General features: G+C 42.1%; 1 protein-coding gene across 7 annotated transcripts in view; it reads right to left on the bottom strand.

The window, feature by feature from the left end:
• The window catches only part of LOC148031192 (putative thiamine biosynthetic bifunctional enzyme, chloroplastic), a 123661-nt gene extending 104411 nt beyond the window's left edge, over positions 1-19250 (bottom strand). For 4 of the 7 annotated variants that reach the window (XM_087684724.1, XM_087684726.1, XM_087684722.1 and 1 more), the window contains exon 1: positions 19131-19250. In XM_087684724.1, coding sequence (XP_087540850.1) covers positions 19131-19193 — 63 coding nt within the window. In that variant the 5' untranslated portion in view covers positions 19194-19250. Of the gene's footprint in view, positions 1-18820; positions 19020-19130 lie in introns of all 7 variants that reach the window. The other 3 variants (XM_087684728.1, XM_087684727.1, XM_087684729.1) reach the window with 3 other exon arrangements.
• Positions 19251-23365: the final 4115 nt, after the last annotated feature.

Below are 23365 nucleotides of genomic sequence, written 5' to 3' on the forward strand. Positions count from 1 at the left end.
TTAAAAATGCTAGTCCTAAAAAATAGGGATGTCATTCTAAAAATAGTAAGTTCTGTACTTTGACTGTGCTTACTAAATTTGGTTGTTTCTATTCTTGACAGTATTCAACCCAAAAAGGAAGGCCATAGAGAAGAGACAAGTGTCAAGACACTTGTCACACAAGTTTCCAAGTGTCCCACCACTTGTCACATCTCATGACATGTGGCTGGACACTTGTCTTGTGCTACTCCACTTTCCCCTTTTGTACTAGCTCTCCCCTCTCCTATAAATAAGAGCTCGTTTTTCTTCATTGAACATCATTTTTCTTTGCTGTAAACTCATGTACAGCACCCACAGATAGCCAGAAATTGGCCCCATCCATCCCCATCATCATCCCCCACTTCTCCATTATCAAATTCCTCCATATTCCCTCTTCTATCACTGCTGTTTTATAGGACAGCAAGCCTGTAAATTCATTACAACACCTCCTTTTCAAGCTCTTTCTTCCATTTTAGCAACAAGAAGCAAGCCCTATCTATGTACTACTGTTCAACGATGGAGAAGGCTGATTTCCCCTTTTTCTTCGCTCATACTGTAAAGAAATCAGTTCTTATCATTGCATAATAGATAATGCATGTATGTTTGTACATCTTTGCATGATCTTATGAGAGTGAGAATTACTTCTTCTCACTCTCAAGTTGATTGTAACTGAGCTCTTCCCTAAGGGACTTGGGTTGAGCAGAAATACATTCCTTCGGGGAGGGTTGCCCATCTTCAACCTTCAATCTTGTCTCCATTACTTTTACATTTTCATGGCTGTAATTTTGTGAGTAATTTTCATTTTCAGCTTTAAATGTTCATTCTCTTTTATATTAAATCTCGAAAACAAGCGAATATCATAATTGTTAAGTATACTACGTTGTTCGGGGCGTTTACAGCATCCAACTCATATAAACCATGACACAAAGATCGTGTCAAGACCAAAGTCATGCATTCTTTTTCTCGAACCATGCAACGGTCATCATCAAAGGTGACCTACATACCACAACGTGCCAAAGAAGAAATAGAAAGCAAATTCTTCTTTATTCCAGGCACAAACAAAGCATCCTGCAGGCGGAGAATAGAGCCATCAATGGCTGTGAGTTGAATCTCCCCAATACCACGAACAGGGTATGATGCATTATTGGCACACTGTACCGATTTCCCAACGGGAGATGCACTAACTGAAGCAAACAAATCTCTGCGAGATGTGATATGTCTAGAAGCACCACTGTCAAAGAACCAAGTGTCAGCATCCTCTGTAGAGCTAAGTGCTCTATCGGCCCAAGAGATGTCATAACTGCAAGTGTAAAAACAATAGTCCCTGTCCACAACAAAGGACGCGGACTCACTAGCAATGGAAGGAGTAGTAGAAACACACATTCCTGACTCCTCCTTCTCTTTGGCAATGCGCTTTCTGCACTCAGTGATATAGTGGCCGGGCTTCTTACAATAATGACATTTTCCTTTCTTTGCTTGCATCCCCCCTTGTGACTAATTCTGCAATGTGCTAGAAGTGCCAGAACTCTGCGGAGCATTTTTAACCTTGCTGTTCTTGCCTTTCTGTCTTGCCACAAAAGCCTGCTCAGAGACTATAGCATCCACACCACTATTTTTCCGTGTTTGCTCCTCCTCTAGAAGCAAGCTAACCAGCTGAATAAAAGTGAGTGGGTGCTCAGCAATCCTCAGGGTGAGGTTCAATGCAGTATGAAAAGACAAGTACGAAGGAGGTAAGGAATTCAAGGTGGTGGATATCAACTGTGCATCCGAAAAATACTCATCTACATTCATGAGCTGCTCCCTCAAGTCCTGAATCTTGTTTAAGTGATCCTGCATAGAATCGCCTTCATGCATCTTCAGAGTTTCCAACTCTTTCTTCAAGAAAGAGATCCGAGTCTCATTCTTTCCTGCAAACATATGCTCCAAAGTCAACCATGCATCTCGTGAAGAAGATGCCGAACGGATATGAGGTATGATGGACCGCTGAACTGCCAGAGCAATCAGCGACAAGGCCTGTGCATCACGGGTATCCCAAGCTTTTTGAGCTGCAGTTCTGGGAGGAAGTGGCTGAGGTGGAGCGGGCTGAGGTCCCCATTGTCCACGTGCACCATGGGGAGGAGGAGTAGCGGGAGCTACAACTCCCGGTCGAGTTTCCTCTCCACTAACATAATCCCATAAATTCTTGGCCACTAATACAATTTTCATCATGAATGACCAAAGGGAATAGTTGTTTCCGTCCAGTCTGTCTTTCTTGGATACATACGTAAAAACATCACCTCCTTGATTTGCCATGATGACAAATTTCCAAAGACAAAATGAGCAATGTCAAAGCAGTATTAACTGGAAATCTGCAAATTTCCAGAAATTGCAGCAAACACGTTTCTGCAATTAATGTGCAAGGGCGTACTCTGTCAGAAAACTGTCTTTTAATGCACGCTTCCCAAGGTGCAAACAGTGCACTGCATCACTGTTATCTCAAAATCCCCAAAATTTCTGTCAAAAACAGTCTTTCTGTGACTGTATCAGCAGTTCAAATGCAACTGTCCTCCAAATACACAAAAGCCCCAAAATTTCTGACGATCCAGTCCAGAAATTTGCATGAAATTTATCCCCCCACTTGTTCTGTGCTTGCCGCGTGTGAACCTCCGTTTCCAGAACTGTGTTCTGGGCTGAAATTAAAAAAATTTGTTGAAAATTTTACCTGACGTGGAGCAGACTGGCGTGTGCTGGTCGGAGGGCAGTTTGGCGGCGCAGGTCAGGCTGACGTGGTCGTCAGACGAGCAGGCTGCACGTGGTCAAAACGGTGGGCAGGACGTTGACAGGCGGGCGCAGGACAGTCGCGTGCAGTGTTCACGTTGAGTGACGTGGACTGGGCAGACGACGGGCTGCTGACGCTGACGTTTTAAAACGGCGGGCAGGCGGACAGGCGGGCTGCGCGTGGTCAAAACGAGGGCTGCTGATGTGGACGACAGGCGTCGGCCTGCAGACGGACACTCGAGCAAAGGCCACGCACAGAGGAACAGCGCCAGGGCGCGTGCAGGTACAGGTGGCGTCTGGGCAGGGCAGTGCTGCGCGCTGACGGGCTGACAGGCGCAGGCAGGACTGGGCAGGTCTGGAGCTGGCGACTCGGGGGCAAAACTGGCGGGGACTCCTGGCTGCTGACTGAGGACCGCTCTGATACCAAATGTGAGAACAAAGGATCAAGGTACAGCAGAGATTCAATAGACAGTGTGAGAGTGAGAGACAGAGTTGAAGCACGACACCCAAGAGAATAGTCTGAATTGAGTGTAATCTGAAAGTACAAAGTACAACCCTTAAACCTTAGGGTTGTAGGGGGGTGTTCACACCCGACACACACTAAGTACCCAAATGTGTGTAACATAAGCACATAAGTACATACGACAATAAGACCATAAGTCTGGGGGAAAAAACCTCTCCTACCGAGAGTAAAAAGTGCCCCAGTGTCCTACTGATCACCGACACTCCCATATGAGCGTAGGCGTAAGTAAGGCGTGAGTCAAATACCCAACACCCGAAACACGCTTAATTAATGTAAAACATAAATTTGGTGTGCGATTTGAGAGAGTTTCAGTGGTCCCCCAAAACCCTCATTTTTTGGGGCACCCTTCAACATCTATAAATGGACACGCCTACCACCATTCAATCTCATTCTTTCAATGCAGATTTCAACCATTAGTATTCACCCACGTGTTGTTCTATCCTTCGCAACTGCTGCCACTCATCCATCAGCCCTTGCAATGCTTGGTGCTTTCCTCCCTAGTTGTTGCCCACTGCCTAGCGCCCTTCTCTTTGCTACATTTGAACTCTTCTGCCATCGCCAACACACAGTCTACCTCCTCTAGCTTGCATTTGGATACTCTTCTACTAGGTGACAGTAGGCAATGATCTCTGACACCTTCCAACGATGACCTACTACTTGCATTTTGCCTTCACCCTATCTAGTAGCAGCTGGCAACCTTTTTCCTTCTCCAAGTCGCCCTTCTACTACTGCGTTTGCAGCTTTCTACTGTCACCCACACCATTAGGCATCATCCACAGCTATCACCAATATCTCCACCATCTATTGGGATCTGCATTTTACAATCTTCCTCTCTCTGACACTCCGACTAGTGGTCACAGCACTTGGAATCCATCTCCAATGAACGTCACTCTTCAACACTCCATTGCTCTGCCCTTGGGCATTCTGTACACTCTTACATTCATTTACAGCATTCATTCACTTCAGAGTTTCTTCTCTCTGTGTTTGAGTTTTGAGTTTTTGCGTTTTGCGTTTAGGGTTTGAGTTTTGTTGGTCTCTGTATGAGTCTTTGTGTTTCAATCTTGGTCGTACATGCTGTGTTTCCTTAGTGCAATGCAAACCCTAGCATATCTTCGCATGGTATCAAAGCCAATGCTCTTCTAAAGAGTATCCTACAGTGATTGTGGAGGCTAGTCTTTCTTCTAGGGATCCTATGATGCCCTATCAGGATTCAATATCATTGGAGGCTCTAAGAAGATATTATGGTCTCGAGAAGGAGGTAGACACACCTTCATCTTTACCATCTTTTTCTTCTCATTTTGGTTATTTTACAAAGAAAGAATTTGAGGAGTACTTGCACATCACATATAGTTTAGTTTACACTCCTCCACAGTGCTACTGCTCCGTCTAGACTAATTGGTGAGATTGGCCATCTCTCTAATCCTGGAGGGACCACAACATTCGGCGCATCTGGCGATCCATCTTCTTTATCTTAGCCAAGTCTTGTGTCAAGTTCATATAATCCTTTTGAGTCGTATAAGCCAAAACCCTCTTGTGTTTCTCCTCTTGGTGTACACCATCCGAATGGTCTTTAATATGTTAACTTTAACAAAGGAGGCTCTCGAAGCATATTCCCTTCATCAAGTATCTTTCTACCATCTGTTTCATTTGAGCAAGTAAACCACACTTCTCAGCTCCCTCCCATTCCACCACTATCTTCTCCACATTCTAGTATACTCACATCTTTATTCCAAAACCTAGGATTACATTCCACTTCCGCTCAAACCATACTAGGGGTTGGATCTTTCATCTCTGTTTCTAACACTCACTCTTTCTCCATCCCACCATCTACCTACCCTCCATTCACTATACCTCTTGGTACATTGCTAGGGGGAATACTATCCTTTGACTATACCTTCCATATACCCCCGCTTTACCAGATCCTTACACTTTGGGACAGTTGTGATAGGCATTCCCCTCACTACCCCCGAACAATCATAATCCCACCACACGACCTTGCAGACATATGGCTATCCATCCTCTGCTTATGGATTGTCATCACACATCCCTTGGATCACTTCTACACAAGGGTTTTCATCCTCTACTCCCCATGTCCCTATTCCTCCACCTTGGGCTCCATAAGCAATCACTATGCCCATACCCAATCCACCCTTGCCCACGTTTGGATTCCACTATGCACATTTCTCATATGCATGGTGGGCACTCTAGGATTCCTTCCTCAGTGTATTCCACTCCCCCACCTTATTTTCCCTATTCACCTTATCTCCATTACACACCTTCTCCATCTCCTAGCACTACCACTCCTATCGCAATGGCCAAAAATGCCTTTACAAATGAGACTCGTTTTAACAAGTCCAATTTCACCACTTAGTCGAACTTCATGCAACAAGTACTTGAATCTCAAGGACTTTTGGGATCTCGTCATTGGTATTGAGACCCTCGATTAGCTCACCGTGACTACATCTGTCTCAATGGAGACCCCGCAATGCCACAACCAATATTGAGTTAATGCACAGGTTGCTTCCTAAGTTCCATTCTCAATTACAACTTTTTCCCCTCACATCTGAGAGTTGGAGTAATCTCATTGACCGCTATGCGGCTCGAGATCACACTCGACGTATCAATCTCAACTTTGAGCTTCAAGAGTTTCCAATTAAGAAAGGGGATGATCTAAAAGTCAAGCGAGTCAAATATCGAAGGTTACTTGCTGAGTTTGCAATTACTAGCTCCCTGAAGTCAGACGACAATCAAGTCACATTTTTCTTAAAAAATTTGCCCAACAAATACTTCCATTTTATCCAACACATTATCTCACTACCTAGATTGCCAGTTTTTGGGTTATGCAAGGTTGCACAAGTCCACAAGAAGTCCTCCACACACATCCATTCAAAGAGGTAAGGGTTGGTGGCCTCTTCTTCGGGAAGGAAAACCAACCTTGGCAAGAACTTGCAAGATGCAAAGACAAGCCAAAACAAGGGTGACACCACTTCCTCTAACTAGAACCACAGGAACATGACTCCTTTGACAACAAATTCCTAAGTAGGTTTTGCACACGCTGGCAATAGTTGGGCTATGTGGACGAGGAGTGTCATACTAAGGCCCAAGGTCTTACTCCTAGAAAACCACCACAGACTGTTGTGATTGCCTCCACTCCGGCTGGCCAGTCCAATGGGGCTATGCTCGTGGCTACTGGATATATGGCACATGGGTACTCTTAGCAGCCTATCTCCTTCACTACTGAAGGATTGGCTGATTGGTCTGCTGGTAGCTCACCTATTGCACTTTATGCATCCATTGCACCTTCTAGGACCACTTCTTGACCTCGTCATATGCGATGGTGGCCATACACTTAGCCTTTTCCTTTTTAAACTTCCACTGCATACTTACATACTCATTGCATTGCACTTAGCTTTGCTTTTTTTATTTTCAATTCTGTTTTTTGGAGCATCTCACTACTCACCTTTGTACTTGCAGATTTTAATATCTTTTGCAAGGTTTTGTATTTCAGTGTAAGGCTAACATGGAAGCTTGCACCAATCCTTCCTAAGCTGGTGACAAGAGATGCGTGCCATTCCTTTCATTGTTCCATCTACTTGGAGTTTTGATCTTCTACCAACATGGAGGCTTTCCTTATCGAGGCGGATTGTGCAATATCTCTCTTACTGCTATCATGGCAATGTCTTCTATCCTTGCTCTTCCAATAAGGAATGCTTCATCATTTTCATCCACATGGTTCTTGACACCACATGAAGACCGACATCCTCAAGTTCCTCTTTCTTCTTCAACATCAACATCTAGGTTGAGAAGGGGCTCCTACCCTTCTCGGTATTCTACTGGTTTTGACACTTGTCTTCAACATTGCTCTTTTCCCTTGTTGTACCTTTCCCTCTGCATTGCATGATTTCATCATCTTTGTACTAGAACACTTGAGCAAGTAAACAATTTTCCCACAAGGGACACTCTTCAAGTGGCACCTGCTACATAAGCATTTTTCAACATGTAGCATACTATACATCCCATCGTGTAGAGCACCATTGGACGGATCCTAAGTTGTTTCCGCCAGCAGATTATACCACCATCCTCCTCCCCATGATACTTCATCACTTTTCCCTTGTCATCAACATCCACGAGTGGTTGGGTAAGCCTATACTATTTTATGATGTGTTGGGTGTACCATCCCTCCCCTCATTTTCTGGGTCACTGTTACTTAATCGGCCACCACTCGTCAAATCAACTTTCCACCCAAAAAAAAAAAGTTCAATGTCTGCCTTTGAAACCAGCTTTCCTTCTTGGAATGGGTGGTGATAACCTGATTTAAGAGTTAATTACAGCAATAAATAAATGCACATAAAATGAAATACACACTTTACCATAACATTCTTGGACAGTAGACACCCTGTTGGCCCCAAAACTGGCGCCCCTTGCGGTATTTCTTTAGCTTTCATTCAATTGGAAGGAGTACAACTTGAGATTCTTCAATCTCCTCCTGCTAACCAATTGCTCTTGCTGTCATAAATGACCAGCAAGCCTTTTGGGTCATTTGCCCCTTGATTCACCCAGGACTTCTTCTCCAATTTGACCCTTGGCTGGCCAAATGCTGCCCCAAATCAATTCAGGATGGGCTAGCTCCTGAAATCCCTTGATAATCTTCAATTATCAGTTGCTTATTTTAGTCCCTTGAGCCTTCAATCTCTGGCACCGATCCCAAGGTGACTGCTAAACCCTAATTTCTACTGTTAATTAGGGTTTACTGCAGAAATTACAGATCAGCCCACCAAAAATGGCTGAGATCCCCTCCGAATGGTTGAGAATTGCTGAGAATGGCTGAGCATAGGCTGAAGGAGATGAGAGAATGATGTAGAGAGAGAAAATTTTGAGATTTGTCGCGAAGAACCGATCAAAATCAGCTGCTGCCCTGCTGTACCAGCCCCAAACGATGCACCAACCACAATATGAGCATCAGAGACTGTGATCTTCAAGAGAAAGTGCATCAGCAGCAATTGTCAGCTTCCCAAGGCCAAGAATATGCAATCTCCATCACCAAAATGGTCTCCAATGGTTGGGAATTGGCCCCAAAAGTTGGCAGCAACAGTCCAACACCTCTTTCCAACAGCTCCAAAATGAAAAAACGAGATTTCCCTCTCCCTTCAACCCTATTTAACCTTTCCCCCACTTGCATGGGAAAGTTTTGCCAAGTGGCAGCTTTCTTAATCCATTTTCAGCAATTTCCAGCCATTTAATTAATTTTCAGAATTAATTAATTCTAAAAATTAATTCAACCCTTAATCCATGCCCGGAAAATTGACCTTGCCCATCCAAAAATTAATTGGATAGGCCATTTGCAACCCAAAGTGGTCCCGTGAATTAATTGACCCTTGGACAAGTATTAATCCATTAATTAATGCCTAGTCCCTAGTGTCACCATTGACACTTAATGGCCAATTAATGGTCCTAGGAGCAAACTAACACCAAAATTCACCTAGAATCTAACAAATGTAACTTGTTACAACTTGTTACATCTTTTTCACAGGGTCCTTCGGCCTTCAACTGTGAAAACGTAACTTACACCTCACATGTGCAACACATGCATCTTTTAATTGCACATTTGATTAATCCTTTAATCAAATGTCAATTAAACATAAGCAAAGCATCAATTTTTCACATCCTCAAGACAGCCTTTGTAGGCCTTGGTAGGCCACTGGGCAGCCGATGTTCATCCTTTGTCCAATGCCCTATCATCTCTGGAGTAGCTGCTTGGACTCCCTTGGTCATCATTGCCTCTATAGTCTTGGTAGGCCACTGGGCAGCCGACATGCACCCTTTGTCTAATGCCCTGGCTACTTTGGGGAAGGGACACCTTGGTGTAAACATTACTAGCATTCCCTTTTAGGCCCTATTTTGGGCCTAAGAGGAGGTGTTGAGCTAAAACACGCTTTACAACTAACTAGCATCTTTAAACAGCCCCAAAACACACTTTGATGAAAAATGAAAATTTGATGCGCGATTTGAGAGAGTTTCAATGGACTGTCCACCATTCAATCTCATTCTTTCAATGCAAATTTCAACCATCAATCTTCACCCGCGTGGCAGTCTACCCTTTGCAACTACTACCACTTCTCCATCAGCCCTTGAAGTGCCTAGCACCTTCCTCCATGGCTATCACCCACTATTTGGCATCCTTCTCCCTATTGTGTTTGGACTCTTCTTCCATCGCCAACACATAGTCTATCTTCTCCAGCTTACATTTGGAGAATCCTCCACCAAGCGACAATTGGTAGTGATCTCCCACACCTTCTGATGACCTCCTGTTGATTGCATTTGGCCTTCACCCTACCTAGCGGTAGCTCACACTCTTCCTTCTCTAGGGGGCCCTTCTATAACTACGTTTACTGCTTTCTGCTATTGCCCACATCATCAAGCATCATCCACAGTTATCATTAGCATCTCTAACATTTGTTGGGATCTACATTTGACAGTCTTCCTCTCTCCAATAAACCGACTGGTAGTCACAACACTTGGGATCCATCTTCGATGGACGTCACTCTCTGACGTTGCATTGCTCTGCTCTTGGGCGTTCTGTACACTCTTACATTCATTCACTTCAGATTTTCTTCTCTTTGTGTTTGTTTTTGTGTTTCAGTTTTGAGTTTTTGAGTTTTGTGTTTAGGATTTGAGTTTTGCTTGTCTCTATCCGAGTCTTTGTGTTTCAGTCTTTATCATACATGTTGTGTTTCCTCTATGCAAACCCTAGCATATCTTCATAGGTGAAACAGTGTTGCATTGGTCAGACATAGCCAGTGGCCACGCCTCTTGATCCCAATGTCCATCTGCATAAGGATATCTCGGGTCAACCTTTAATGCTCATACTAGGTCAAATCTTAGTATATTCGGTTAGTTTTGCTTAGTCAACATTTTAATGCACTTAGAATGTCTCGTTGGATTACTTGTTTTTATATGTTAAGATATTTAAGATATACTCTTAATTATGGACTCACTTATGGTCATGATTTATGCTTGCAGGGGTACATTGATTCTAACTAGGCGGGGGATCCTAACACCCAACATTCCCATGGCAGCTACCTCGTTACCTTGGGCATGGCATGCTATTGTCCTTGCGAGCAATCCGATCATCACCCCTCAAACATAGCACGTGGCAGCTCACCAGAAAGCAGGTTGAGCTAGACAGTATTCGCCTAGAGTTTATGCCTTACAATGACAATTTTGCAAATATTTTGACCAAGGCAGTCAACATGTCAATTCTACAGTACCTTCTATCTTGGATCAACTTAGATACACCCTCCTCAACCTTTTTAGCTTGATGGGGAAAGGATACTTCTCTCTTACTTCTAGTTTGAGAGGGGGCGGTTTCCTTTTCTTAATAGTGACAGTAATGTTGCTTACAGTTTTTCACTCTCACATATTTATTTACTTTGTATTGTACATTATGGATATTTGTAACTTCATCCACATTGTCAAGATGACCTAATTGTAAAAGAGCGCACCACATTCTACATGAGCATGAAATCTTGCATCTTCCTTTGCATTACCCCATGCATTGGTATTCTGTCCATGTAAATATGTATCTGTGCCCATTTATCCCTTTTCGGTCACCCTTGGAGTGATCAACTCTGGATTCACCATACTCATGGCATTGCACATGGCGATCTCCTAAGATTAATTTTCCCTATGCTTGCATGCTAGCTTTACTTGCCTTGCTTACTAATTCATCATCTTGCTCATCTCTCCACATATTCTCCATGTGATTGGCGCACATACATACCTTTAGGTAATCCCTAGGCACTTATCCTACTAATGAATGGGATTGTTTTGCCTATTTTATGAAGGAAGTGGGACTCTCCATCCTTATTTCTTGTACTTTGGGTCACATTGACTCAATCGGACAAACATTGATTTGAAACCCTCACTTAATGTTGAATCTTGTGACGAACTAAACCAAAACTCTCTTTTAAAAAAAAGCAAAAACAAAAACAAACAAAATGAAAAAGTCCATTGTTGATTCTATCCGCCTTTGCAAGACTTGGTAGGCCCCTAGATAGCCGATAAGTACCCTTGGTCCGATACCCAAGCCTCTTTGAAGTGATCACTTGGGCTTCCTTGGTATGATAACCATCATCTCTATAGTCTTGGTAGGTCATTGGGCAACCAATGCACAATCTTTGACCGATGCCTTGGCTGCTTTGGGGTGGAATGCCTTGGGATAAAAGAAAATAAAAACAAGGCTTATTTCTCATGGCTCAGTTTTGAGCTGAGAGGGGGATGTTAAGCTGAAACTCCATTAGCTTGACTTAAAGAACCCCAAAACACGCTTAATTGATAAAGAAACCTTATTATTTTAAAAAGAAACATAATCCTAGAGAGTTATTGCACCCCACATGCTAAACCCTACTTTGGGTACCCCAAACTTTTGCAGGTTTCAAGTGCTTGATTCCAATCTCCGACTCCATCTATGAGCTATCGCCTGTATCCGGAGTTATCACCTGCATTCTGGAGCTATCACCTAATACCCTAGAGTTATCGCCTACAGTCTGAACCTTGTGTTTACTGTTGATGTCATCAACTGGAGCTATCACCATCAATCTGACACTCTCGCCATTATCCAATTCCTATGTTTACTGAGTTTCTCTCTCCTCCAGTTGTCGCCTACACTTCTTGCACATTCGTCTACTATCTCTAGTTGTCACCCAATTTTTCTCTCTCCTTAAATACCTACGTTTTTTATCTTTCTTTCTTCTCACTGCCTGTCTGTATCAGATCCAATCTCTCTAGCTACATTTGCTCGTGTTTGACACACAAAGGCTGCCTTGCTACATCTCAAGATCCATTTCGGAGTACGACACACTCTCCAGCTCATAACCTCTACCTTGATCCCAGAGATACAAGTTCGAGGTTCAGTATTTACTGCATAGTGTGTTTGCTACATTAGCATTGTATATTCAGTAGTCATTCACTTCATTATTCATTGTGTTCACTCTCTCTAAGTTACCCTAACCCTAAATGTGTTCAATGCTTAATAGTTTGTACTTTGTCATACAATTGGTTTTGTGTTTTCTATGTTTGGAGCATTTCTTCACAAAGATGCCCATGCACATGCATTGAGTGCACTCTCATGCAAGAGACAAGTCACCCCGCACATATAGTCACGCACAACGGCCAAATATGCATGGGATGTACTTGCCTCTTTATATGAAGTACACAATAACAAACATGTTTCCTTCTTGTGTAAGCAACTTGAGATAAAGCATATGACAAAACATGGTTTAATTGATGCATACATTACACAAATAAAGGATATCAAGGAACGCCTTGCCTAGATCATTGCAAATGCATCTCTTGTATCCAATGTCTTGGTTGATTTGCTAGAGTATTACCAAAGCTTTGCCACTATTCTTTGTTTGCTTACAAGGGGTAATGCAAATTTGTACTCTTTCAATGAGTTGGTACCCTTCACATTACGACAAGAGCACTCTCAAGCTAATTACCTAAGCATGGTTATGGATAATTAGGCATTTGCAGCCAGCCATAGAGACAAAGGCAAATTATGGCAACAATCTAGATCTGAAGCAAAGGGGAAGGCAGCCCCACCTTGAGACTCTCATGTCACTAAAGATGAGGGTAAGAAAAAGATGTGACTTTTGTAGAAAATTTTGGCATGTCATTAAAGAATGAGAATGTGTATTGCTAGTGAGAAAAGGTAGTAATCGGGCATGATTGTGGCTGAGAATTCAGCGAATGTGAAGGATGCAGAGGCAAACATGGCACATTTTTACATTCATCCATCTTATGGATTTATGGTTCAATGCTCGTATGATTTTTCATGGCATATACAAAGCCTATCCATGGCAAAAACCAAGGATAATTGAATTTTTTACAGTGGTGGTTTGCCTCACCTCTTTTCATGGGCTGTTTGTCTCACCACGAAATGCACCCAAGGGGATCAATCATTTGTGCCAACAATGCTTCCTTTGCAATCAAAGGCATTGGTGAGATTTTCATTGTTATAGTGAATGGGAGTACTGTTATGCTCAAAGATGTCTCATATGTGCCTGGCATTAAGAAAAATTTGCTTTCAGTCTCATCCATTATATGTCTATGGTTAGATTCCTGTACGAATAGATGCAATGTGCATGATTGCAGTGATGGGATGACCTCGTTATCATGGGCACATTATACAATAGACTCTACAAGCTTGATTTGTATGAGAGCAGAGCATCAAAGAATGCACTAGTATTGGATGCTAAAATCATGGATGGCACCGAGTTGTAGCATGCTCAGTTTGGTCATCTTAATTATAGCAGCTTGCATTGTCTTAGGAGCAAAAACATCGTGTTTGATGTCCCTTGATTAAAGGCATCAATATTTGTATTCTTGGAAAAATGAATTATGCTTCCTTTCCAATAGGTGGATCTATGTGGGCTGATCAAACATTGCAAGTTCTGCATAGTGATGTTTGTGGTCCTATACGCATCCAATCCATCGAGGGACATGTGTCCTCTGTGACCTTTTCTCATGGCTTGACACATCATTGTTGGTTGTATGTGTTGGAGCACAAGTCGGAAGTATTTGCATGCTTTAAGAGCTTCTTGGTGATGGCTGGAAATGGAAGTGGTTGTAAGCTAGTTACTCTCCATACTCATAGAAGGAGCGGATACATTTAACATGAGTTCAATGCTTTCATGGCTAAGTAGAATATTATTCATGAGTGTACTACACTTTATATAGCTCAACAATGTATGTATGTAACTAATAAGCTGTCCCCAAAGTTTTGGTTGGATGCTATGTCAGAGTGCAGCAGTGCGGAAGCGTAGGACTGAGAGAGAGAGAACGTAGAGAGAGAGAAGAGAGAGAAAGAGACAGTGGAAGATGAAGATCTGCTGTATAAAGTGTGCTGTATACAAAGATATGCAGATATATACACGGGCACAGTGCGCTGGACTGCGTGTCTCCACCTCAACGATGCAACCTACTGTTCACCTCAAAGTCCGCTGCAGTCTGCACGATCTCCTGACTGAAATCTGCGAACAAAGACGGAATCTGCGCGAGCCTCCAGCCTGTAATCTGCGAGCAGAAGAATATGGGAGACTGCTGGAAAAATCGGCTATAAATAGCCAAAAACCTGGGCGCCAAAATATGCAGGTCGGCTGCATTAAATGCAGCTGACTGTACTGCAGCAGGTCGGACTGCCACTGTACAGTCCGACTGGACTGTGGACTGTGCAGTCCGACCAGGCAACTAATCTCTAACACCCCCTCTCAGAGCCTGGGCGGGGCAGAAGCCTGAGGGATCTGGAATGTCTCCGAAGTAGAGCCTAGGGAAGTGCCTTCGTAAACAAATCTGCAAGATTGTCCTCCGTCTTGCAGTACTCCACGGTGATGGTCTCATCCAGAAGCTTCTCTTTGATAAAATGGTACTCGATCTCTATGTGCTTCGTACGGGCATGAAAAACAGGATTCTGTGCCAAGGCAATGCAACTCTCATTGTCGCATTGCAGCAAAGTAGGACGAGTCCGGGGGCAGCCAAGCTCCTCCAACAATCTCCGAAGCCACACAGCCTCACATGTGGTGGAAGACGCGGCCCGATACTCCGCCTCAGTAGACAAAAGGGCTACCGTGGGCTGCTTCTTGCTACTCCATGAGATAACACCTGCACCCAAGGTAAAACAGTAACCTGTAGTAGACCGCCTGTGGTCCACATCACCGGCCCAATCGGAGTCGCTCCAACCTGCAAGAACAAGATCTGAACCACCTGTGCCTGCGGGATAATGAATCTCTAAATCAGACATCCCCCTCAAATACCAAAGTATCCTTTGAGCAACCTGCCAATGCACCGTCTGAGGTTCACTCATAAACCCTGCCAAGAGGCCAACAGCAAAACAAAGATCAACACGAGTGTTGAGGAGCCAAATCAATGATCCAATCAACTGACGATAGCGGGAAGCATCCGCCATGGGAGAAGCGGAATGGGAAGTGGCCTTCCAATTCGGATCCATAGGAGTAGAAAGGGTCCAACAATCCTCCATCGCAAAAGAAACCGAGAGCTCCTGTACATATCTCTGTTGAGAGATGAAAATCCCCCTCTGAGACTGATAAATTTCATGGCCCAAAAAGAAATGGAGTAGACCCAAGTCCGTCATCTCGAACGTCCGATGTAAAGCTGCCTTCGTCTCTTGGACCTTCTGTGCATGATCACCTGTGACAATCAAATCATCAACATACAACACAAAAAGCACACAACCAGCCTCGGAAGTGTGTACATAAAGCTGTGGATCGGCCTTAGAACGCCGATATCCCAACTGTGACTGAAGGCACGAATCAATCTTCTCGTTCCATGCACGCGGAGCCTGCTTGAGGCCATACAAGGCCTTCTTCAACCTGTAGACTTTCCCATCTGAAGATCCAAAGCCAGGAGGCTGCTCTACGTAGATCTCCTCCTTCAAATCACCATTGAGGAAGGCCGACTTCACATCCAACTGGTAGACAAGCCATCTCCTATGGCCAGCCAAGGCAAGAACAACTCGAATAGTCGCCATACGAGCAGTGGGGGCAAAAGTATCATGACAATCAATCCCTGGGCGCTATGCAAAACCTTTAGCAACAAGGCGAGCCTTGTGCTTGTCCAAAGAACCATCGCTAAGGTACTTGGTCTTGAAGACCCATTTGACGCCAATCACCTCCTTATTCGGGGGGCGTGGCACGAGTGACCAAGTGCCATTCCTCTCAATAGCCTCCAACTCGGCTTCCATAGCTTTCTTCCATGGTGCGGACTGTAAAGCCTCCTTCACGGAGGTGGGTTCTCAATCCTGCATACCACGGGTCATCAAACAATAGTTAGAGCAAACAAGCTCCGTAGAATGTGGCTGGTGCCTCCGTGACCGCCGCGGACCATCCTGCGGTCCCCACTCCTCAGGAACCCCCTCGATCCCTGAATCACAGAGTGTGTCATGGGCCCAACGAGGAGGAGGCCGAACCTCTCCTCGTCTCTCTCCAGCAGCTGAAGACTCTGGGATATCCACCGGTGGTAACTCCTCGGGGGTGACCAGTGGAACAGTAGACTCTGTGTCAGAAACAAAATCAGAAGCAAAAGGCGCGGGCTCCAAAGGAACTGTAGCGGAAGCCCAACTCTCCCCTGGATCTCCAAGAACGGGATGCTCCTCACTCGCTGGTATGGCCGGAACCTCCACAAACCGCACATCTCGACTGGTGTACACATCCCGCTTGACGGGATCATACAAACGATAGCCTTGGGACTGGGAGCTATAGCCAACAAATACCTGTCTTCGGGAAGCTGCTTCAAATTTATCACGATGAGCCTTGGGAATGTGAACATAGGCATCACACCCAAAGACCCTAAATAAGAAACATCGGGCTTAGTCCCAAAGTAAGCCTCATATAGTCTTGGTAGGCCATTGTGGGCAATCTTCGTGCACCCTTTGTCCAATGCCCCAATTGCTTTGGGTTGGGATGCATTGGGATAAACATTGCAAGCCTTTCCTTTCGACTCAATTTTGGGCCCGAGAGGGGATATTGAGAACACGCTTTACAACTAATTAGTATCTTCAAACAGTCCCAAAACACACTTAATTAATGAAAAACGCAAAATTAGTGTGTAATTCGAGAGAGTTTCAATGGTCCCTCAAAACCCTAATTTTTTAGGACACCCTTCAACGTCCATAAATAGATCGACTCGTTTCTTCTACGCAAGTTCTCACCCTTGTGTGCAGATTCTCACCTCATTCCTTTTGTGCAGATTCAACATTTATAAATAGAGAAACTCAGTTCTTCTGTGCAAATTTCCTTCATTCAATCTCATTCCCCTTGTCTAGGTTCTCACCCTTGTGTGTAGATTTCAGCCATCAACCTTCATCCACATGGTGGTCCAACCTTCGCGACTATTGCCACCCCTTCCATAGCTCCTGCAATGTCTGGCGCCTTCTTTCACAGTTCTCACCTGTTGCGCCCTCCCTCCTCCTACTACTTTTGATCCCATCTGCCACCCATCACCAACAATCAAACTACTACTTTCTACTCAGTCAAGAGACAATTGACAATGCCCTTTCTCAATATCAGGTAATCTTCTAAAGCTTGTGTTTGGTTCTTCCCTTTGCAGGCGACAGCTAGTTGTGGTATTTCTCCTCCAGGCAGCAACTCTATTTCTGTGTTGAAAACTTTCTTATGCTGCCATCATCCTTTGCAGTCACCTCAATTCCCTGACACTGGTGATCAGCATTTGGTGTTTTCCTTGTATTTTGCACTCCAACTAGTGGTCATAGCACTTGGGATCCATCTCCAATAGACGTCACTCTCCAACACTTCATTGCTCTGCCCTTAGGCATTCTGTACATTCTTACATTCATTTATAGCATTCATTCACTTCAAAATTTCTTCTCTATGTTTGAGTTTTGAGTTTTGCATTTGCATCTTACGTATAGGGTTTAAGCTTTGCTTGTCATTGTTTAAGTCTTTGTGTTTCAATCTTGGTCGTACATACTGTGTTTCCTTAATGCAAACCTTAGCATATCTTCACACAAGGGAGGCCTCATTGTCTCTTCCATGAGGACTTCAAACCTCTTTGGCCATGTCATGAAGTACAAGAACCTAAAGATATCTAGGGCTTTTTCTCCTAGAGCACCAGAGATGCTACACAACACTATTACAAGACAAGAGACCAGCTCACCTACAAGCCCAAGCAAAGAGCAGTGACAGATTTCTTCCACAAATCAAATTCCACAAGCACTACTACTTCAACCAGGACAAAGTCATCCTACCAAATTGCATCTACCCCACAATATGGAGTCGCACTAGATAGGGCTATTGTGCTTTGTTGAGCACAGAAACCTTGAGCACCTAGTAGACAACAAAGGGGCCCATACTTTAGCCAAATCAAAGCCATCATTGTGAGGCACAAAAAATTACCCCTTAATACATCAACAGAGCGGCCCTAGAGCACATCATAGTTGGGATTATATATTGACCTTGAGGTATAGAGAGGAGTTACTATAGCTATATATCTTGTCTGTACAATTTCTAGACTTACAAATCTTTAGATGTTTAGATATTAGCCTTACACTATAATGCATTTTTCTTTCACCTCATGAGATAAGATGATATTGTACATAGATGTACTCTAGTCTTGTCTTACAGGCAATATTGGTCTTTTGCAAACGTCAATATATCTTTCTTCCTTTCTTCTTTCTAAAGATGCATTTATCTTTGTCTCATAGGCCTATTCAGCCTCTTGTAGATATTAAAACCACACACACACAAACACACTCTCTCTCTCTCTCATAACCAAAGAGATGCAAGAAACACTAATGGAGCCAAAAGGCTAAGAAAGTACAAAGCTACAAGAACAAAGAAGGGAATTATGAAGACAGCACAACCGAGGTGGTGTGAATAATATTCATCCAAGGAGAAGCAGGCACAATGGGAGTGGGAATGAATGTCCATCCAAGGAGCAACCTCATCTCCGAGTATCAAACTAGCCGAAACCATGGAAGTAACTTACAATAATAGCAATCCTCGAACATGCCCCACATGGCCAACCATTGTGTATCCTCCAGATATACCAAATACTAGTCCATCAGAAAAACGGGTGCTGCGGCGGAGCATCCATCAACGTGCCACTGAGGTTAGCAACTAGGCAAGAGAATGCCGCTGCAGTCGTTCCTCCAAGCTCGACCAAATCAACCTGTAACCCTCAGCCCCTGAAAGAGCTCACAGAGAACAACCCCGAGTCTAACCAGGAAACCTTGCCATCCTATTAAACTTATCCCTCCCTCGATCTAGCATAGCTAATGAACTCTGAAAGCACATACCTGACTGTAACCATGAATTTGATCTTGGATAGGACTCAGTACAGCTGAGCTGCTCCGAAGCATCGCCGCGAGCTTGTCTCGTTGGTTAATCGAAAATATACGCTCGGCTGAAGGGCGACACTGCATTGTTCAGGTTCATATTCATGATATTTTTTACCATTTAACATATTTTCTAATAATTCAAAGTCAATTAAATTTCAATAAGACGCATGCATAATGCATAATAACGTAACTACTACTTTTATTTTTACGGGTTTTTTTTTTTTTTAAGAACATGGAGACAAAAAGGGCATACCATGCATCAAAGAGAGGAATGTAGAAATAATATGCTTCAATTTGTCTTTGATGACACTCTTGTGAGAGGGAGAGATAGAGAGAGAGAGAGGCTTTAAGGTTGAGAAGGCCAAAGCAACCAGTGAATCTCTCTACCCAACACCTTTAAGGCATGTTCAAAGGATAGCATCGAGATCCCATTGAGGGATCTTACCATAGAAAAGATAGTTCGTATGATATGATAATAATAATGATAGCAATGATCAAGGAGGTCCACATGAGTGTTGAGAGAGATAAAAGTTGAGAACAAAGATATGACTGCATGGCGACATGAGTATTGTTGGTCCCAAGGACTAATGAGAAGCTATTGGAATCCACTCATGTAGGCATGCAAGGAACCAAGTAGAGTGAAAGGTACCCCAAATCAGTGGAGATAGATTTCAAGATCCTATCATTCTCATCCATGGATGCCCATGTCCTTAGTCAAATATTTATCATGGAGTCCAAAGTTGGATTTCAACTCCCAAAGATATGCTCCTTTAAATGAGGTTAATCTAGGGTTTTAGAAGAATTATTCATCAACCCATAGAGAAAAACAATGAAAGAAATGTGTCTTAAGACACCACATCATCCTCATTAAAGTGGTATTAATTTATTTACATTGTTATTAATGTTGTTTTATTTACATTGTTAGTTCTACAATGAATTAACATTGCTTTATGTAAATTATTATTAGCATTGGCGTTGTTTTATTAGTGTTGTTATTTAATTATAGTTTTTAGTTAATTAGTTACTAGAGTGCTTAATTTAAGGGTGCTAGATGTTGTTAGTAGTTAGTTATGTTATGCATTAGTTAGTGATAGGTATTAGTGTTAGGGTAGTGAAATTAGTTTCAATTAATACTTTAGTTATTACACAAGCTGTCAAATTAATGTAGTTGGCTAATGTTAAATCTAATAATAGTAACAACATATATTTACTACTAGTTATGATTAATACTAATAATGATAATAATGTATATAGTTGTAGTAGTTAATCATTTGAAATTAGGGCTAATAAGTTTAAGGTTATGACTAGTAATAGTAATAAGGTACATTAATAGTGGTCAGTGGCTAATAGTACTTAAACTAATTAATATTGCTACATAGTTAATCAATGACAAGTCGATCGATTTTCATCACAAGGTTTGACTCCAGCAAAGATAGGTGTAATCTACAAAAGTATAATCTTTGCCAAGGTCAAGATTTATTTCCAAATCTTTGTTTGTGTTGAAACTTATTTTTACAATATTGAGCAGTATAGAAAAGTACTTATCCTTCTTGAACATATACAAGGGAATAGCATTTTTCTCCACAATTATATGACAACTAAGAGAGTGTCAACTCTTCAATATGTTACTTGCATAGCATATTTATGTGATTGTGCTTGTTACTACTATGCTTCTACAAAGTTATAGTGTGATTCCTATTCAAAAAATAGGAAAATATTGAAGCCATTAGATGTTGGCCAAGTAACTTGCTTCAATTTTGTTTTATGTTTTGCAAGATACTCTTTACCGAGAGAACATTTCAAGCCACAACATCTAGGCAAATCTTATTAGCTCCATAAAACTGTGAGTGCTCTTTATCTAATGTATAAATTGAAAAACACATGAGGAAAACATTAACATGTAATGTATGCATGAGAAAATTCACAAACATGAAAGAATTTGTCTAGTTATCTCCAAGCAGGCAGCATGAGAAAAACCACAAACATGTAATGCACCTAAACTATCCCCCATTACAACAAAGAACTCTCTTACATTGATAAATATGATACATCAACTAGATTGATTGCACATGTATTCTTAGATGTGATGATAGGCCAATTTTCCTAATAAATTCTCATATTCAAAGAAAAAGAAAGCCCAATTTGCAATCGACCTTTATTTGGGCTAAACCATGGTAGCACAAATTTTTCCATGGTTTTGGAAGAGAAAAGTGAGCTACTAATCAAGAATACTAGGCACTCCACACAAAAGCCACATCTTGTGAATATTTTCTAGCCATGCAAGAAATCACTCACTCAATTTGGCCATGTATATTGTCTATGAATGGCTAATATGCTACATAGATAAGCAAAAATTACTTCACCATAGTTGTGATGAGTGTATTCTCGTGGTTAAATATTCTATATTGTTAGCTAACCAAAGGACATCTTGATCACTATATAAAAAATGTATGTTGATCCATGGAACCAATGTTGAACTATTTCTCCTAGGTATTATGGTGCAAGCAAACATGCCCATCTAATTGCCCCCACCACTTGGTAAAACTATTGTTTGTGCTTATCTCTTTGGTGGCTAATCAACCATAATCTACTTTTTGTTAGTATTGCCCTTTGGGGGCATATGCTATTACAATGGTGCAATGGCAAGATGGTGCCTGCCTCCAAAAAATTTATCCACACTGTACTTGAGCTAAGTGACCCACTTTTCAACTTTTTTATTTCAGAATTCTTAGTTAAATCTAAGTTCCCTATTTTTTCTTTCCATCTATCTTGAGAGAGATCTTGCTTTAATTTAGTGAATTCAAGCTCACCAAATCTGTCTCTCTTTCCTTGCATGCAGCTCTATGATACAACTTCTCTCATGATGATACGTTTAGTACTTGTTGGAGAAGGACACAAATCAAAGGAAAGAACTAGGAGTATGTTTGTGCATGCAATTGGATCGTCAAAAGAATTGTCATCATTTTGTGCATCCTTGATTCTCACAAAAGCGTGCTTATTAATGGTTGGGTCTTTCTAATGCAAGTTGGCCTACTATTGATGACCACCACAAGAGGAGGAGGAGGACAAGAAGGAAGAGGAGCATGGTTATTAATGGGTCTTTCTTATGCTAGTTGATCTACCATTGATGACCCTTGAGGAGGAGCAAGAGGAGAAGGAAGATGAACAACAACCTTCTTGCCACAAGAGATAGCATATGCCATACCTTGTCTTGTAATTTCAAGATTTCACCCTTGCATGCTATTCTTAGGTTCTATCTTGCAAGTGTCCCTGAGCTACTTGCCATGGCTAAAGGCAAGGGCAAACAACCTCATCGACCAAAGAAGACAACACTCCAACCCCCAACCCTAGCTCTCCTAGAAAGCATCATAGGCTCTTGCAAAACAAATCCATTCAAGCATTCCATGCATGCACTGAACCTATATATCATGTTACATTTGGTGACCATACAGAAATAGCTAATGCATGCATATTGATGCATATCGTGGTATTTTGTTCCTAAGTGCAACATTTACACTCCATGTTTTGGTGATTCAAGAGCTTCATGTATTTCAAATTCATATCATGTGTATGCACCATTGCCATTTGTTCTTTTGTATTATCTATCAAAGCATTGTCATACTCATCATATTAGGATGACTTATGATAGCATAGACCCTTTAATATGGCTATACTAGCTTAAAACATTTGTAATAGATACATTTTGATGTTGCCTCTTACTTCTAACTTCATAAGGTCTAGAAAAAGCATGCACACATAAGTAGTACTAACATTGGGTTGTTTGTTTAAAGTTTTAAAATAGATCAATAATCCTTCATGTTTCTTGAACCATTATACACAAGTTGATACATAATTTGATTGCATTACATGTCTCAAATATCCCTTCAATACATTTTTACATAAAGTGCTTGAACTTAGGTCATTGTTAAGATATGAGAATAACTTAATTACTATGTTGGATCATTCTTCTCTTATGATTAATCCTGTAGTTAATGCCTTTTAGGGTTTTTGAGAAACTTAAAACCATATTTGATTATTTATTAAGCATCCTCTCCATAATGTCAACATTTTGAAGTCCTGATTTGCCTTTGAAAATCTACATCTAGAAGAAAACTTTGTAAATGCTCCTTATGCAAGTTGTTTTTCCTCTCTATAGCTACCTACCTTTCTTTTAGATTACTATTTATATTTCC

The sequence above is a fragment of the Lygodium microphyllum genome, chromosome 9, assembly GCF_053477565.2.
Source record: "Lygodium microphyllum isolate KBCC chromosome 9, Lygodium_microphyllum_v1.1.10, whole genome shotgun sequence".
Classification (NCBI taxonomy): domain Eukaryota; kingdom Viridiplantae; phylum Streptophyta; class Polypodiopsida; order Schizaeales; family Lygodiaceae; genus Lygodium; species Lygodium microphyllum.